The sequence below is a fragment of the Camelus ferus genome, chromosome 6, assembly GCF_009834535.1.
Source record: "Camelus ferus isolate YT-003-E chromosome 6, BCGSAC_Cfer_1.0, whole genome shotgun sequence".
NCBI classification, from domain to species: domain Eukaryota; kingdom Metazoa; phylum Chordata; class Mammalia; order Artiodactyla; family Camelidae; genus Camelus; species Camelus ferus.
This window is the reverse complement of record NC_045701.1, coordinates 64,810,909-64,829,860: the sequence shown is the minus strand read 5'-3', so window position 1 is coordinate 64,829,860 and position 18,952 is coordinate 64,810,909. Positions and strand designations below refer to the sequence as shown.

The window sequence follows — 18,952 nt, the reverse complement described above, 5'->3', positions numbered from 1 at the left end:
CTGAGAACTCCCTGCGTTCCATTGTTCCCGCTCACTCTCTCCTCTCTGGGCAGCAAGACGATGATTACTTTGCCACCTTGAAAGAGCTAGAAGCCACCCTTCGGACCCAGAGCCTCTCCCTGGAGGTGATTCCTGAAGGGAAGCTCATGAACAACACCTACTACCAAGAATGCCTCTTCTACCTGCATAACTACAGCACCAACCTGGCCATCGCCAGCTTCTACGTGAGGCACAGCTGCCTGCGGGAAGCCCTGCTGCACCTCCGCCACAAGGTGGGACACACTGCCCGCTCGGCCCGCCCGGCTTGGCCCACCCAGTGTCGCCCTAAGAGATCATCCCCAGCAGAGTCAGGTCAAAATGGAACATTCTGTCTGCACAAATCATGATTCGATGAGTGGGCAAAAGTCTTAACCTGGATCCCAGATTGCCCTCCTGACTGGCAGTGACAGATTTCAGCCCTTCTCCCAAAACGTATAGCAGAGCCCATAATTGCTGAGCATGTGGTTTCTAGAATGAGATGCTTGGTACACGTGGTGTGACCTTGGGCAAATGACTCAACCTCTCTGTTTCCACCCACCTCCTCCTGCCCTGGGACCACGTCCCACTGCTGACCCAGCTGCTCATCCACAAGGGCCAGGAAGCACCCATGGCACTGATCCCATATTTGGGTCCCCAGTATCTCATTGAAGGAGGGTGTGCTCTCCCTTTTCCCCTCCGACATCCTCTGCCCACTCCCACAGGAGACAAAGGCCCCACTGAAGTGCAGTGTTTCTTTGGAGCCATTCTTAAGCAGTCAGGACTCTGTTTCACCATGACCCTTCTGCCTGCCCTTTTTTTTTCCTGGTCTTCTTTTTTTCTTTTTTTTTTTTAATTAATTAATTTATTTAAATTTTTCCCCTTAGTGGAGGCACTTGGGATTGAACTCAGGACCTTGTACACACCAAGCATGCGCTCTACCACTGAGCTATGTCCCCCACCCCCCTGGTCTTCCCTTTTTTATCTGAATGTCCCATGAAAACTTTCTGAGGAATTGACCGATTCGTACCAAATCTCATGTAAAACTAAAGGAGCTCAAAGGATACTTTAATTTCAGTCTGCTGTCCTCATCCAAAATGGGTGCCAATGATAGTTTCCAGATAGACGTATCTTCTAGGATTTCTCCAAGTTGTGTTAGCAGTACACAGAGTCCTGGTAACTATACCCCTACAGGACAGTGAAAGGGAAATGTTTTTACTACTGCCTTAGCTACTGAGTCTTAACTGTTAGCCAGGTCTCAAGAATACTGTAAAAGTTTTATTATTTGGTGTTTAATTGCTAACCTCTTTCCTCTTCCTCAGTTTCCAAATGAGTTTTAGGGTAAAGCTGCTTTACCTCACCCAGTTCTGTTTTTTCTAACTGATGACCAGCTGGGAGAGTTAAGCTGCTTACTTCCTTATCTGGGTATAAGCTGACGACGGCATTGCCTCTGCTTTCCATCAGTCAGAGCTAGGAAAGAAGCCTTCTTTTTATCTCCTGTAATCGCAACTACCCTTGAACTGAAATATCTTACTGCTCAAGCAGGCGGGGAACAGCAGAGAAGAAAACGTTGTGAAAACTACGCCTGAATGCCTGGAGCGTGGAAGGTGTGGTGCTTCTTGCCCTAGTCCCTGCTCTTTCACCCCTTACCTACCACAGTGCCCCAGAGCGAGCTTTCTGAAACCTCGCACGTGTCATTGATGTTACAGTCCATGTGCTTCCTCTCTCTAAAAGGCCTTCAGTGGATCCCCGTGGCCACAAGATGAAGTCCAAATTCCTTACCACGAATGCAGGACCCAGCAGGACCGGGCCCCCTTATTTCTCCAGTTTATTTTCACCACGAATCCTGTCTGTGCTCTGTATTTCTAGATTTACCAAATTACTTAAATTTCCTGATTGTACCATGTACTTTCTTACCTCCATGAGTCTGCATTGCTGTTCTCACTACTTAGAATGCCCTGCCCCTCCTTGTTTTCTTGGAAAAACTCCTGTTTATCCTTCCAGACCCTCTCTGTTGAGCATTCACCTCTTCCTATATACCACCACTGTACCTAGAACGTAGCTCTGTTATTGCATTTGTGCCAGTGGATTGCAACTATTTGTTTATAATTGTGTCTTCCCATCTGGACTGCGAAGGCCTGTATTTACCTTAGACCTGGTGTCTTCAGGCACCTGGCCTAGTGCCAGTTGTGAATGAATGAATGAGGGGCTAGATGAATTGATGAAGTGGAAGTTTTTAAGGTGTTGCTTTTCTGAGAAATTCTGCCTTTTCAATGCAGCTAATCCCCCTGCTTCTTTTTTTTTTAACATTTTTTTTATTGAGTAATAGCCATTTTACAATGTTGTGCCCCTGCTTCTTAAAGTATGTCCTACAACTTTTGGATCTGGGGGGTTTTGTAGTTTTTCTTTTTTTTTTTTTTTTTCTATGGAGGTGCTGGGAATTGAATCCAGGACCTCACACATGCTAAGCATGTTGTCTACCACTGAGCTCTTCCCCACCCTCCTAGGTCTGGGTTTTTAGGAAAAGCCAGAATTGGGAAAGAAGCCCTCACCCACTGTGGATGTTCTCAAAGCCCAGATCCTCTCCACTTCTGCAGAGCTTGTGCCCAGGGCTGCAAGGCCGGCATGGTTACAGTACCATGAGTTTGTAGCCATCCTTCACTCCCCGTCACTTACTCGTACTCGTGGCCAGATGATTTTCTTTTCTATGACTTTGGAATGGGGGTTTAAGACTTGGTTCCTGAACCACAGATGAACTTCAGAAGTGAGGGAATTAGTATGTGTGTGCACTTTCCTAAGGAGTTAGTCCATGATGTTTATCATTTATTTGTCATCAAGAAATAGTTGTTAAAATAGTCAAGGACTGTTCTGGGCACTAGAGATATAAAACAGTGGGGACAAAAAACAGGCAAAAATATCTGCTTTTATAAAGCATGTTATAGCAGGGAGAGAGGCAATAAACAAGATAAGTAAAATATATAGTGTAGGTGATGAGTAATAAGAAGAATAAAGCAGGGGGAGAGGGAAGGGGCGGACTGTGGAATTTGACAGGATGCTCAGGAGAGATGACATCTGAGTAAAGACAGAGTAGGTGGGGAGTGAACCGTGCGGATTGTGGAGGAAGCACAGTCCAGGCTGGGTGAGTAGCAAGGACAGAGGCCAAGTTGGCTTGAACAGAGTGAGCTGGGGAAAGGGTGGTAGCAGGTAAGGTCAGAAAGCTAGCAGGGACCAGATCATAAAGGGCCTTGTAGACATTATAAGGACTTGGGCTTTGTGCTGAGTGAGAAGCAAAACCATGCGATGATTCTGAGCAGAGAAGTAACATGATCTGACTTAACATTTTAATGGAATCACTCAGGTTGATTGGTTGGTGTTAGACAAAAAAGAGGCAGGTGTGGAGGGTGGTGGACCAGGGAGGAGGCCATTGCAATCATCCAGGCAAGTGGTGTAATGACTTGGGCCAGGGTGGTACATGGAGGTGGTGAGAGGTAGTCAGCTACATACAGATTCTGTATGTATTCTGAGGTGGAGTCAGTAAAATTTGCTAATGACTTTTCTGTCGGGCTGTGAGGGAATGACGGCTATAGTTTTTGCCCTGAACAAATAGAAGAACAAAATTGCCATCCAAGAAAGAGAAGACTGCAGAAGGAGCAGATTTGGAAGAAACAGTCATCAGCAGTTTTAGATTTTTTGCGAGATCCCCAAGAGGACTTTCTGCATCAGCAGCTGAATATAAGTTAGGTATACAATTCAGAAGGAATGAACAGACTGGAAATAGGGATTTAGACATAATCAACGAATAGATAGATTTATGGCTATGAGACTTACAAAATCAAAAGTGTGAGTAAAGAAAAGAGAGCAGTTTCCTCCTAAGCCCTGGGGAGAGTAGGAGGAATCAGCAAAGGAGACTGAGAAGGAGTAGCCAGAGAAGAAAGCAAGTCTAGTCGGGGTGATGTCCTGGGAGCCAAATAAAAAATTTTTTTCAAGGAGGAGACCATCAGCTGTATCAAAAGCTATTGATAGAGCAGGTGGAAAACAAGGACTAAGAATTTTAGATTTAACAACGTAGAGGTCATTTCACTGGAGTGGTAGGTGCAAAAGCTAGATGAGAGTAGGTTCAAGAGACAGTCACAAGGAGGGACAGTATAGCTCAGTGGTAGAGCATGTGCCTACCATGCACAAGGTCCTGGGTTCAATCCCCAGTACCTCCATTTAAAAAATAATAAATAAATAAATAAACAAACAAACCTAATTACCACAAAACAAAAAAATAGAAATATTTTTTTACAAAGACAATCATAGGAGAGATTGGAGACAGGTCACGTAAATAACTCTGTCCAGGAGCTTCCCTTCTGTCAGGAAGAGAGAGAAGTGGAGCAGGCACCAGAGTGGGATTCTCAAAGGGGTCTAATCTGTGACACACAGAAGGTTAAGCAGCACTGCCACAGAAGGATGCTGAAGGGATGTGAGAGGAGGGAAACACAGAATGGGTCCCTGACCATGCCAGAACCAGGCTTAAGACTTGTGACTTTTTTTTCTGCCCTGCTCCAGGAGAGTCCCCCAGAAGTCTTCATAGAAGGCATTTTCCAGCCAAGCTATAAAAGTGGGAAGCTCCACGTTTTAGAAAACTTGCTAGAATCCATTGATCCAACCTTAGAAAGCTGGGGAAAGTACTTGATTGCTGCCTGCCAACATCTACAGAAGAAGAACTACTACCACATTCTCTATGAGCTGCAGCAGTTCATGAAGGTAACAGCCGCCCCATCCTGCCTTCTGCCTCTGTCGCTGCTGCCCCGCCATGCGGGGAGACTGCGCAGGACCAGGGAACGGACTTTCATTTGGCCCCCAGCCTTACTCTTTGACTAATACTGGAGCAGATCCATGTTACTCTCTTGCATTCTTAAATAACATCCTAAAAGGGCAACTTTAATCTTGTCAATAATGACATTTTTCAGAATTCAAGGAATGTAAGGTTAAAAAGAGATACGGTAGTTTCAAGATAAACATGGGCGTGAATGCAGAATTCATAAGGAATGACGGAGAAGTGAGTGTTTTTAGGGAAGATGCGTGAAGGGAGAGGGAACATGTTTCTCCCAGTCTGTCTGAGAGTGGCCAGTACTAAGTCACAGAGAAGCTGAATTAGTCAATGCCAAAGTAAGAGCGAAGCCAAGCTGAATGGAGAATTACAAGTCACCTTTTTAAAGATCTCTTCTGTGGTGGAATAATGTCCTACCCAAGGGCCCGAGCCAGTCAGTTCACTTGAGGATCTCTTGGGCCTCAGGGTGAGGGGTTCAGAGCAGCAGCACAGCCGCTGATGGGAAGGGGTGCTGGCAGCCAGGCTTCACGGGCAGGATCAGGTCAGAATTCTCACACCTACACCCTCCAGTACCCCTGATCTCCTTTGACCCAGACGTTCACTTTCCTCTTCCAGGACCAAGTCCGGGCCGCCATGACCTGTATTCGGTTCTTCAGTCACAACGCCAAGACGTACACGGAGCTGGGAGAGAAGCTCTCATGGCTGCTTAAGGCCAAGGACCACCTGAAGGTCTACCTCCAAGAAACCTCCCGCCGCACTGGAAGGAAGAAAACCACCTTCTTCCGAAAGAAGATGACTGCAGCCGATGTGTCAAGGTAGCTCAGGATGCAGGGAACACTTAGGTGGGGCAGGAGGGCTGGACCCAAGTGTCTGCTGGTGATGAAGCTGCCCCTGCCCATCCCTGAGCCCTCAAGAAAACAGCCTCACACACACACACACACACCCCTACCAGGAGTCATTCCTGGGTGACGGTGTCTGGTACAAGCCTGCAGAGGGGCTTGTAGGAGAAGAGAGTGGGGGAGGGGCAGGGATTGGGATCACATGTGACAATCAGACTAAACCCCAAACCGTTACAATTGGCAAAAGAGGCCGTGCATGGTCTGGCCCCTGCCTGCATCTCCATCTTGCCTCACACTGCTCTCTTCTTCCTTCTGGAGCATCAGTCACACGGGCCTCCCAGGGCTCCTCAGCACCCCAAGTCCTTCCCTCCCCTCGGCCTTTATGCCTGCCAGTTCCTCTGCTGAGAACACAGCATCTGAAGTAAATGCTCCACTGTACCATCTATTCCTTCATAGTCCCGATCACCAGATACTTTAAATATTCGTTATTCACCTCTCCTCTGGGCTCTGAACTCCGGAGGGCAGGGTTCACATCTCTCTCTACTGCTGTTGTTAGCAGCACACAGGTCTCCGTAAATACTTATGGATTCAGGGACTGGGTCTTTTCTGGTTCCACAGAGTGCCGTAACTCCTGGGAGTCCATGCAGGGTACTAGACCACCTGTTTTTGTCTTGTTATAACTGCTCTGAGGGTATTTGGGGGTGTCTCCTTCCCCTCCACATCCTTCCTTTTGCCTTTTCTGTTGCCATCTTTGTAAGATTTCTCAGTCACCCAGCTCTGAAGCCCCTCATGAGGCTAGACCATGTGTCTCCTGTCACCGTAGGCACATGAATACGCTTCAGCTGCAGATGGAAGTGACCAGGTTCTTACATCGCTGTGAAAGTGCTGGGACCTCTCAGATCACCTCCTTGCCTCTCCCAACCCTTTTTGGAAATAACCACATGAAAATGGATGTTGCCTGCAAGGTATGCACGGGCATTTCAGACCTCCAGCCAACTGCTCCTCCCTCTTGAAATGCCTGTCACAATTGTTATTGTCCTGTTACTGTTTCATTGGTTTGTTTGCTGGCTGCCTCCCCAGTGGGACGCGAGCCACGGAAGGCTGGAGATGGAGTCCGTTTTGATTGCTCTTGTATCCCTCATGCCTGCACTCAGTAGAGCCTCAGCAAATATTTGTTGAATAAATGAGTAAATGAGGGCCTCACTCCTAATTGAGGGGCTGCTCCAGTAATGACTGCTTCTTTAAATGTGTTTCCCTCTCTTTTTCAGGTCATGCTGGGAGGGAAGAATGTAGAAGATGGTTTTGGTATTGCATTCCGTGTTCTGCAGGTATGACTCGGATTACTCGAGATTACTTAAGATTATACGGAGGGCAATCCACACGTGACCACAATTCTGTGAGAGATTATGCTTCAGAAAACTTTTATCCCAAGAAAAGCAGATTTACACATACATCAAGGAGGAACTCAATGAGCTGGCTATTACAGAACTGGGTCAAGTTCAAGACTGTAGGCCCCTTTGCCAAAGCCAAGCACCAATAACAAATTCATCAAAAGCTATCAAATAAATATCTGAAACCTCCAGGATGGTTCCCCACAGCTCTTCCCCTGCAGGATCTCTGCTCATCCTTGCTGGGAGCGTGGCTGGAGGAGGTGGCAGGGTGCTGGGGGTGCGTTGCCTGTTCGGCAGGAGGGGCTGCCCTTCCGTCCTCCATCCCCCCTGAGCCGGCTCAAGGAGTGCATTTTCTGTTGCTTGTGATAAGAGGACACAGCACAGCTGTGACACTGAGCAGGGCACTGAAACCACGAGAAGCAGAGTCTCTCCAGACAGCCCCACACCACACAGTGACACGCAGACACCCTGAGGCCCATCATTCGGCAGACAGAGCAACAGCTCCTCCCAGACCCCAAGGCAGTGATTGTCCTAGACCAGGATTGAAGTGTTTATCTGGTAGTTTCCGGCAAATCAGTCTTTTGGTGAATTGGTCTGTTTCTGAGCACTAAGGCACCTCTTACCAGAGCACCAAGTGTCCAGGGCCGCAAATACCAGCCCCCAACATCTGTTTTCCAAGAGAAAGGTGACTCATTAGAGAGACGATGAACTGGTCTGGGGAATTTGATAGGAATGTTTTCAGAAAGTGACAGGGCAGCAAGTGAGATGTACCAGTTCAGATAGCAAAGTTACGATTCTTCTGGTTACTTCCTAAATGTCTGCCTAACTCCAAAGGAGGAACATGTAGCTTGTTTTTCCTTTTCTTATGTATGTTTCCTATTGTGACCTCAGTCAGTCCTTCCCACTGCTGATGGCCCTGCCTCCCTACTCCCATCGTCCCACGTTCTGTTCTAGGACTTCCAGCTGGATGCTGCCCTGACCTACTGCAGAGCCGCCCGGCAGTTGGTGGAGAGGGAGAAGTACAGTGAGATCCGACAGCTGCTCAAGTGTGTCAGTGAGTCAGGCATGGCGGCCAAAAGCGACGGGGACGCCATCCTCCTCAACTGCTTGGAAGCGTTCAAGAGAATTCCACCCCAGGTGCGCTCACTCCCAGACCTCTTGGCGCCTACATCTATTTCAGTGTCTTCACATCTCCCTCTTTATTTTTCTATTCCCCATAATGTGCCTGAAACACTACAAGATGCCTCGTCTTTCCGACCCCTCTGTAATAATGGCCTCATTCTAATCAGCTCTTCCCTGGAAAGAAAATTCCTGGTGATAACCTCTGTATCCAGAAGCTGTGCCTCAACCTCCTGCTGTCTAATGTTGGCACCTGGAGGTGTCTATGGACCAACGGAGTTGAGTTTCTCCCTGTGATTGTAGAAGAGGTCCATGTGGGCCTGCAGGTGGCCTTTGAAGCATGTTGCTACAAAATTGTCCCCCCTGGGTTTTCTGGGGGGGTGAACAGAACCACATCCATTCACGAAGGCAAGGACAGGCCTCTCATTTGCAATTTTCTCCTTAGATTCCCAGGCTTCATGTTATCCTTAGGTTTCCTCTCTTGCTCTTAGAGCAGGAGTTGAGTTTGTAAAGAAGGGTCTGGCAGGCATGCCCACCCAGGGACAGAATGGCTCTGGCTGAGACTGGAGTGGGCCCCGGCTCCCACTCTGGGGACCCCTCCCTCTCACAACTGCTGTGTCTCTGTTCTGCGCAGGAGCTGGAGGGCCTGATCCAGGCGATACACAACGATGACAACAAGGTGAGTGGAATTGTCTCCACATGTGATCCTGAACAGCAGTGACTTGCCTTTTCACCTTCATCCCTCACGCCCCATGACAGTTCCGTTCAACCTGTATCTCAGACTCTTTGTTGTCCAGCTGTGGAGCTGGGACCCAGATCAGGGCTTAGAGGGGAGAGAACAGGGAGGAAGCATGAGAATACTGACTACATGAGCCTTTACCTTCCCGTTTCTCCATCCCCGCGACACACACATGCTAGCCTGCTCTTGATGCTCCACTCTCTGCGGAGGTGCGCTCTCCGAGCCCTAGCGGACCCTCCCTTGCATCTTCAGGTTGGCTCACTGAATGAGGTTCTCAGAGTGGGCAGGCATCTCGTCTCCACCAAGCTGGGCATTCGTGAGATGGAGGGTGTCCAGAATGTAGAAAACTGAGCTGCCTCTGATCCAAACAGCAAGTCGAATCAACCTGGGGTTAGACCTTTTCAAATTGTGTGTATGCATTTTCTTCCCCAAATTTCCTGTTGAAAGATGTTTAATTCAGCAGGTTGAAAACAGAAAAATAAAAGGAAAGGGCTCCATTGGCCTTTGTTGAGGGGGCAGTTGTGATGGCTCATTCATTCATTCATTCATCCATGGCATGTGTATTTACTGAGCACCTACGTGCCAGGCCCTGTGCTCGGCACAAGGAATACAAGGTGTAGAAAAGCAGGCACTATTCCTGCCCTCATGGAGCATAAAGTCTAGTCAATGAAATAATCACCCAAATAACTATAAAACCACGGTTTGTGGGCAGTGAGGCCAAGAGGAAACTGAACAGCCTGGGAGAGTGGTGAGGGTCTTGGAGAGAGTGGAGAGAGGCCAGACTCTGCCTGCCTTTTTTGAAATCCTTAGCTTATTTGTAAAACTTTTTGCATTATAAAGTAACACAATGTAATAGTTTAGCATCCAGAATATTTAGAGTTGCTGTAACATAATAAAAGGCAAGACCCCAGTTGTTGGTTGGTAGGCGAGGAGCGGTATCTCGTCTGCCCAAGCTCTCTGACACGACTCCTGTGCCCGTTGGTGATTCATCAGTGATGGTTTCCTTCCTGCTCTCCTCCCCAATTCCCAGGTTCAGGCCTACCTGACATGTTGCAAACTGCGTTCTGCCTACCTGATTGCCGTGAAGCAGGAACACTCACGGGCCGCGGTCCTCGTCCAGCAGGTGCAGCAGGCGGCCAAGAGCAGTGGGGATGCAGTCGTGCAAGACATCTGCTCCCAGTGGCTTCTGACAAGCCATAACCGGGGTGCCCACAGCTCAAGCTCCAGGAAGTGATCCTGGGCCGCGGGGCCTGAGAACCGTGGGATGGGAGTGATGGGGATGCTTCCAGCTCTTTCCTCCTGTGGGACGGGACTTCCTGGCTCCACCCCAGGTTGGAAAGGGCCGACTTGCCATCTTGAGCAAGGACAGGACCTTTCACACAAGTGCCATGTTTCTGTAAACTTGTGGGACCTGTGTGTTTGGAGATGGCCCGTTCTTTCTACCTCAGAGTGAGTGTGTGTGTGTGCACGCTCCCGTGCACTTGTGTTTACGCCCAGCCGTTTCTGAACAAATGAAACTCTCCCCCACTGAAAAGAGGCACTTTACTTTAGACTTCTGCCCATCTGAAAACCTTCCCTGCGTTTTTGGTTCTTAACCCGGGTTCATCCTGTTTGTACACAGTCCCCTCCGTGTAGAGACGTCCCCGTAGCTCCTTGTGACTGGAAGAGTTTTACGGAGAATTACAGAGCAGCATCAAAAGTATTGGCTCTTTTCCCTTCTTCCCCTTCCCAAACTTCAGAGGTGGCTTTGGGGCAGGTGTTTCCTGTGGAACAAAACTCTTTGAAGCGTCTCTCCTCTCATAAGCACAAGAGTCACCGTGAGTCTTTGGAGGGTGGTCTGAACAGAAGGGTCCTCAGGTGCTGGTGTCTGAAAGCCATGCCGCCTGAGCACGTGATGGGGTGTGGAGCCCCGCACACTGGCAGGAGGGGCACCATCACATTTACCACAGGGAGAGAAAGGTGAACTTCTCCAAACAGGATTGCAGGAGGCTGGTTTGCAAGCACAGAACTGGCTGTTTTGAATATTCCTGCTGCAAAGTTAGAGAATGTAGCTTTCTCTTTGAGAATGGGAGAGAAAAACAGTAGCCAAGATCTTGGGACTGCATGACTAGACTTTGCCTATTTGAGTTACAGCCCTATTTGCGCCCCTTAAATTGGTTAGGAATCACTTCCTCTTCGCTCCTCCTCCCCTTCAGTCTCTTCAGGACGGCAGGATGGATCTGCAGGACCCAGAGCCATGGAGCAGGCAGTGTGCTTCTTTGTCTTAGTAGAGGGAGTCAAGGGTTCACTTTGAAGCTGGGCCTGCGGACAAGTGGAAACGAGGGGATGGTGAGATAGGCGACGTCCGGTTGGTGCGAAGCTCGGTGGAGTGTTCCTTTATTTAATATGTACTGGCCTGTCTTCCCACCGAGATTGGACAGCATTTTAGGAAAGGTCTGCCGTACTCCGTGACTCAGATTTGCAAATGAGGAGCGTAAGGAAGGCCCCGCAGCTGTGAGCCTCCCACCAGCCGGAGCTCAGCCTGTAGATCTCACATCTGCTGCCGAGAGAAACTGGAGCTGGGAGCCAAAGTCAGTATCTCTGGTGCTTAGAAACCCTGTGGATTTCCCTCTGAACCGAGTTTTTAGTAAAATAAACAGCTATCTGAGCATCTGTCTGATTCAAAGTTTTGGTCCTGTTAGAGAGGGGAGAGACTGCAAAGAAAATACTTGACCCCTTTCTGGGGAAGTTTGACTAGTAGCTTTTCCTTCTCTGAACCCGAGAATGCATCTGTCTCCCAGGAAACTCCATTCCCTGGCATCTGAGTCTGCCCTTTTTGCACTGAATATAAGCACTTTATATGAATGGGTTACAAATCTCACAGCCCTTAATTTGGGATGCTAAGCCCGGATTTTCCTAACTCTTTCCTCTGACTAGTTGAACTATAAAAATAGGCAGCCATTGACTAGACTGACATAAGATGAGGCTAAAGGCCTTTGAGCATCAGGCTGTGGTCTCCAGCGAAAAACAAGAAAACTAATGTACATGCTGAAGGGTTGGATGTTTTACTATAAGCAAGCCACAATAAAGTGTCTGTCCTACAAGTTGCTGGCTTCATGACCTTTGTGCTGCCCTGTTCTTATCCTTCCCTTCCTTTAGGCCCTGTGTCCTGTGTGGGGAGGAAAGATGGGTGGGAAAGATCAGGTGGCCTTCAACTTCTCTAAAAGATTCCTGTCATCACTCATGACTCTTTGGTTAGGATTTATCTCAAGTTTCCTATGTATTAAAAACTATTAGTGTACTCTACCACCAGAAAACTTCTCAGCTTCATTCAGAGTGGTAGGTGGAAATAGGCTGTACGTTCATCGGATAGAGAAGGTAAGCAAAACGTCCCTCCCATCCCCATCCCCTCAACCCAGTCCTCTCCCAGAGGCCACCAGTGTGACCAGTTTCTAGTATACAGTTCCAGAGCGATTTTATGTATAAGCAAGCAGTAATGACTAAAGGATTCCATGGTGAAGATCTGCAGTAATCATCTAACCTGTCTCTGTTGATGGGTATTTTAGGTTGTTGCCATCTTTACCACTACTGACTGCGGCAAGGAATGATCTTGTCTAGAACAGCCTGGGTCAGAAGATACCTGCTTTGGGTAAATATTGCCCATTGCCTTCCGAAGAGTTCATAGCAATTAACTCCCACCAGCAGTGTAGGACAGTGCTTGCTTTCCCACACCGTTGCCTCAACAGTTACCAAACTGTAGATCTTTGCCGGTCTGAGAATGAAAAAGGAACTCAAAAATTGTTTTAAAAGCTGTTATTTTTTAAATTCTACATATTTTTTTTTAATATCAACCAAATTGTGACTCTCTGAAACCAGGTGTAGGGTCTTTGGGGAAAGTCGAACTCAAACTTGGCATAAGTTGTTTTCTCACCACCCTCCTAGAGCGAGTGTTTGCAGTATGATGCCTGAGCCTTGGGCAGTAGCCTTGCTGCCATTACCTCCTTTCCCCAGAAACATGATCTTATCATTTCTCATTTAGGAAAATAATATTTCAAAAGCGAAACAAAGAATAGTGATGAAAGTCAACCTGAAAACCACCTGTTTGAGATCTGGCGCAAAGATGTGTCACAACAAGGAAAACTGGAACACCCAACCTAAATCTAGGATAGAGGACACTGACTTTCAGAAACCCGAGACACTCCGAATTTACTAGATGCCTTTGGCTGGAGCTCAAGCAAAAGAGATCAAATGCTGTCATACCCTCCATACTCAAGCAACCAAATATCAATAGTCACAGTAACCCGGAGGGAAATGGCCTGCTTTGGGCCTCATCTTCTCTTCTACAGTAATAATGTTGACTAACCCATCTTTGAAATCCCCAGGTCTTCTACAGCAGATTTATTCAACATCTGGTTCAACAGATACATTCAACATCTGGTTACTGAACTGCTTCTTTGGTGGAGTGTTTTCCTGCTCTTACTTCTTCATGTTGTTATTTCTATTTGGAACCCTTCCGCTACACCCACCCTCCAGTCTGCTGTTTTCAGAACCCCTTCTTCAAGCCCATTGCAAGTGCCCTTTCTAAAAATTCATCTGCTGCTCTGGCTATATTTCCTCCTCATTCCACCAAAGGGCTGAATTCTTCAAGGTCTTAATTATCCCCTCTTGACACTCTTGCACTCTCCCATACGATCCCACGGCTTCAGCAATCATCTTGATTGGCTGAGTTCTAAACCAAATTTGTCCCCCTTAACTTTTGTCCACATTAGATCCACTTCTTGATTGCTTTCTGGAATTCACCTAGATGGCTAACCTGCCCCTAAAAATATTAGCATGTCCCAAATCCCATCCTATTTCACCCACAAACCTGGAAGGCATTTTTAGGCAAGCATTGCTAGTAAATTGCCTAAAGAGATCTCAGAAGACCTTAAATTCCCGTAGCTCTAATTACCCGTGGTTTTGGTTGGGGGGAGTTTCTCATTCTAAATCAACATCCATTTTTGTACCTAACTTCGAGTCTATAATTTTGTATTCTTTTCTGACAGATGATCCCACAAATTGTATAAGCTTCCCTGGATCCGTCCTTGACTGTGAGAGATCAGGTGATCAGGCAGCATTGAGAGCCCAGCTGGCGCTGATAACCAGTGGCTTAGTGGCTCCAGCCTGCCAGGTTGAGTGATTTTCTGCAGCAGCACTCTTGACACATAGAGATCAGAGCGCTGGACTCCTCCACACTTGGCATTTGCTAGACGGGGTGATAATGGGACAGGTAACTGGCACAGGAGAAAGCTGGAGGAGCAGAAGGTTGTGGTTGGAGTGGGAAGTTGGAAGTTAAGATACCTGAGGAGCAGCAAATTCATGGCATGACACAGCGCCCAGGTGAGATCCTTGTCATGGGAACAGGGGATGAAGAGGGGTGGAGGAAAAGGTCAGTGTTGAGGAGATCAGGGAACTGAGTCTGAGTGGACACGCAGCACACTTTCAAATACCGGTGCTTTGGGTAACCCATCTATACCCACAACCATCACACTGCTCAGTTGGTCTTCCTACAGTACCACGTTGCTACTGGAGATACTTGCTGTCTCAGATACTTAATGAGGCAAAACTCCGCTGTGCTCAGTAAACACTCTTATCTTTCTTTCATGCCAGATCGACGTGAAACCGCCGTGGTAGTCAGGGGCCCAGACATGAGAAAGGGGTCTCTTTTCTGGGAATTCCCAGGGCTGGCACCCCAGGGTCCGTGTCAGGACTACACGAACCATAATGCTCTTAGACCCAAGCAAGAAGGGCTCCTTCCCTTGGTCATGCACTTTGAAAAGCCCTACATTTCACAAAAATGCACAAGAAATGAGTAAATTTACTTAAGAATATGTGGACATCTCTGTTACTTATGCTTTGGCGTTCGATTCTGACATAACACAACCCGATACCCCAGACATTGGCTCCCATGACTAACACTGTTTAAGCCCCAGGGAAACACATCTTGACTGCATTCAAACGCTCTGAAGGTATGTAGACTGTGGTGCTGCTTCTGAGCATAGGGAGAATTTGAAGAGGGGAAGCAAGTGGAGAGGAGAAAAGACTTAACTTGTCAAATTCTTTCTCAGTGAGATTGTAATGGATATTTGCAGTAAAATGGGTATTGTTTTCAATAGTGCTGAGTGTCTATTTTCTTGTCTCTCTTCATATTCCAATATGTGTATTTGCCACACTTGTATAATGGAGGCTAAAAATCAATTTATGACATTTTTTATTGAAGTATAGTCAGTTTATAATGTGTCAATTTCTGGTGTACAGCATAATGTTTCAGTCATACATAAACATACATATGTTCGTTTTCATATTCTTTTTCACTGTAGGTTACTGTAAGAGATTGAATATAGTTCCCTGTGCTATACACTAAAACTTTTTGTTTATCTATTTTATAGATAGTAGTATCTGCAAACCTCAAACTCTCAATTTATCCCTTCCCACCTCCTTTCCCCCCGATAACCATAAGTTTGTTTTCTATATCTGTGAGTCTGTTTCCGTTTTGTAAGTAAGATCATTGGTGTCCTTTTTTTTTTTTTTTTAGATTCCATATGAAAGTGATATATATGGTATTTTTCTTTCTCTTTCTGGCTTACTTCACTTAGAATGACAATCTCCAGGTCCATCCATGTTGCAGCAAGTGGCATTATTTTATTCTTTTTTATGACTGAGTAGTATTCTGTCATATAAATATATACCACAACTTCTTTATCTAGTCATCTGTTACTGGACATTTACATTGTTTCCATGTCTTTGCTATTGTAAATAGTGCTGCTATGAACATTGGGGTGCGTGTATCTTTTCAAATTAGAGTTCTCTCCAGATATAAGCCCAGGAGTGGGATGGCTGGATCGTAAGTTTATTTGAGGAATCTCCATACTGTTTTCCATAATGGCTGCACCAAACTACATTCCCACCAACAGTGTAGGAGGGTTCCCTTTTCTCCACACCCTCTCCAGCATTTTGAATTCATACCACTTTTAAACTGATAGACATGTAGGTGTAGAGGGATACATGCATGAAGAATAATATCCATTGTTTACACTGGCACCTAAATAAACATTGAACATTACAGTAGTGAATAGTTTTATTTTTTTTAATTCACAGAATTAAATGTTCAAAAACTTTAAAACTTAGCTATATTTAAATAATTTTGATTTAAAATATTGATATTCATAGCTAGAATGTATTTTGCCTTTTAATTTTGATTAATAATTTAAATATTTTAGAAGACAATTAACCTGATATTGAAAATTAATTTTTTTATTTCTTTAATACACATTTTTATGAAAATATATTTAAATTGTATATGCTCTGAATACAATTACATGTTGTATGTTTTTTAATCCTTTTGTTAAATAATGAGTGCCACTAAAACACCAAATACTCAGTGACTGTAACAACATAATGAATGACTTTATTGAGATAAAAGCCATGTGGAGCAGAGCCACCCTCTCACTCTCCTCCCTGTGTTGGACAATGACATGAGCAAGAAATAAACTTTTTTTGCATTAAACCACTAAAATTTAGCATTGTTGTGACGGCAGTTCATCTACTCCTCCTATCAGAACAAGTTGTTCTTCATGTTCTATGATATTCTCAGCGGATTGTTTTGGCTAAGAGATATCCGTACATAGGAAAAACAGATTGTACATATAGATTAAGATTTGGATGCACACCTGTGGAAGTATACTAGAACTATGATGACTGTGAGGATATCAGATCAGTTATCCCTGTGAATACTGAAATTAATGAAAGATGACAGACCTTTAGGGTGGAGAAAAATATAATGAAACAGGTGTCAAATTTTCACTTTACAGATAAGGAAATTGAAGGTGATGAAAACAGGTCAGGAAGACATCTGCCTTAGATCAGTAGTGATGGTGTACCAAAAAAAAGTAGGTTAAAAATGGTAGAATATCAGCAACTTTATATGGTTCAACATAATAGTATTGTGTCAGGACATAGACTTCAACAATGACAATTTATTGCATCACAAGAAGTCTCAAGGGAGGGCAGCTCCAGTCTAATTCAGTGACTCGCTGCTTTATCATCAGTGACCCAGGTTGTTTCTGTCTTTCCCTCTACCATCTTCTGCATGTGAGCTTGGTCTTGGGGCCAGTTCAGGTCCACTCATGACTCAAGATAATGGTGGTAGATTCAGGTGTCCCATTCAGCCATGACAATGTCCAACAGAAGAAGACAGAAACTTTCTTCCTGTAACTCACTTTTTGGTCAGTGAGGCAGCCTCTCCCAGAAGCGACCAGAGAGACTCCTCCCATACCCTATGGCCCATGATTGAGGCGCATGGTTTTTCCACAGCCAGTCACTTGCAAGGGCAATGTGATCACCATGATTGCCTTGGGTTCACAGCCCCAGCGGCATGTTAGAATCACCCAGACTTTTAAAATTTGCCCAATAATAGAATAAAATTTTTAATTTCCAAGTAAAATATGAAAAGATTCTTTTTTTTAACTAAAATATTATTTCCCATCAATTCTTCCCCAGGGCAACCTCTCTTGGGTGTTCATTGTATATAGTTTTGGATCTGTTTCTGTGCTTTTATATACTTATGTATGTACCCATAGAAAATATATGATATCATGTTATATGTGTGTAATTCTTAAATATAAATCTTATCACCTGCACACATTCATCATTCTGCAGCTCATCAATTTATCCAACTATATGTGTGTGTGTGTGTGTGCAGTTGTTTTCTTAATATAATGATTTTTGGAGTAATTACCCCAGATGCAAGCATACTACTGCATTGTATCATTATACCAAAGATTATTTAGTTTTCCCCAGTTAATGGACTTTTAGGTTGTTTCCAATTTTTTGCTAGTATGAACAATGCCTCCTTAAGCACCTATACTGATTTTAAGGCAGATACTAAGAAGCAGATCACTTCACCATTGGCTTCACCGTTTCTTCCATTCACACCAGCAGTGTATAAAAATATCTATTTTCTAGACTTTTTGCCAAAATTTGCTGAGCTCTCTAATTTTTGACAATCTGATCGTTGAAGAATGACATCGTGGCATCTTATTTTGATTTATAGTAAAGTGTGTTGACCATTTTTATTTCTTCTGAGAACTTCTTGTTTATACCTTTTGAAGAGTACTCTGTTGGGTACTATGTCTTGTTCTTACTGAGAAGTAAAAATTCTTTATAAAAGTACTACTCCTTTCTCTGATTTACCTAAATCAGTGCAGCAGATGCTGTGGTATGCCAACCAGATTCCCCACTTCAGACACAAAGCACCCATTCCCCCAGATGCTGGGAGTGCAGGTAGCTGACAGCTCTCAGCTGAGTCTCTCTCTAGAAGTTGCCCTCACTAAAAAGAGCCACCTCAACCTAAGCAGGTCATACTTGATTCCTGGAGGTTGCCCACATCCAATGACCAGTCACTGTGGGGGATAAGGTTAGACCTCTTTCCTCAATTCAGGACAACTCAGCTGCAAAGCTCCCTGTGGGGTCAGGATCATCTAAGCCCTTGTTGTGACTGCACCACTGCTCCACTTCGCCCTTTGCCCAGTCTGACTTCCATCACTCCCCCGTAGGTACTCCCAACAAACTTCTTGCAAGTGTCCATCTCAAAGTCTACTCCACAAGATACCTGACCTCAGTTACAAGTCTGTTCATCAATATCACTTAATTTTTCGTGTGTTTTTCAGATGTATCCCTCTTTTCCCAAATGATTTTTGCTTTTCTTATCTCAAAAAGGCCTTCACTCTTCGAAGGTCTTAAAGACATTCTCCTATATTTTCTTCCAGTATGTTTCCTTTTTTTTTTTTTTTTCAATCCATCTAGTACTTGTTTCTATGAATGGTGTGAGATAGGGACTCTAACTCTGTGTTTTCACTTGGATAGCTGTTTGTTCAACACCACTTATTGAACAGTCCATGTTTTTCTCATTAATTTGAAATGTCACCTCTGCAGCTGTCACACTCTTGTGTGACTCTTCCCTCCTTACCATAGCTGAATGCTCCTAGTGAGCATCTGACCCAAGCCAAACCTGAGA

The 18,952-nt window shown here is 45.4% G+C and overlaps 1 protein-coding gene and 1 non-coding gene across 5 annotated transcripts in view; both read left to right on the top strand.

The window, feature by feature from the left end:
• Positions 1–12,002, top strand: part of ZFYVE26 (zinc finger FYVE-type containing 26) — a 57,736-nt gene extending 45,734 nt beyond the window's left edge. For 2 of the 4 annotated variants that reach the window (XM_032482234.1, XM_032482235.1), the window contains 8 exons: positions 54–272; positions 4,567–4,764; positions 5,447–5,646; positions 6,494–6,635; positions 6,939–6,998; positions 8,016–8,198; positions 8,815–8,859; positions 9,950–10,153. In XM_032482234.1, coding sequence (XP_032338125.1) covers positions 54–272; positions 4,567–4,764; positions 5,447–5,646; positions 6,494–6,635; positions 6,939–6,998; positions 8,016–8,198; positions 8,815–8,859; positions 9,950–10,153 — 1,251 coding nt within the window. Of the gene's footprint in view, positions 1–53; positions 273–1,560; positions 1,623–4,566; positions 4,765–5,446; positions 5,647–6,493; positions 6,636–6,938; positions 6,999–8,015; positions 8,199–8,814; positions 8,860–9,949 lie in introns of those variants that run through there. The other 2 variants (XM_006186441.3, XM_014560665.2) reach the window with 2 other exon arrangements.
• TRNAG-ACC lies at positions 4,155–4,226 on the top strand. Its single transcript has one exon. It is a non-coding gene; the product is annotated as a tRNA-Gly (tRNA).
• Positions 12,003–18,952: the final 6,950 nt, after the last annotated feature.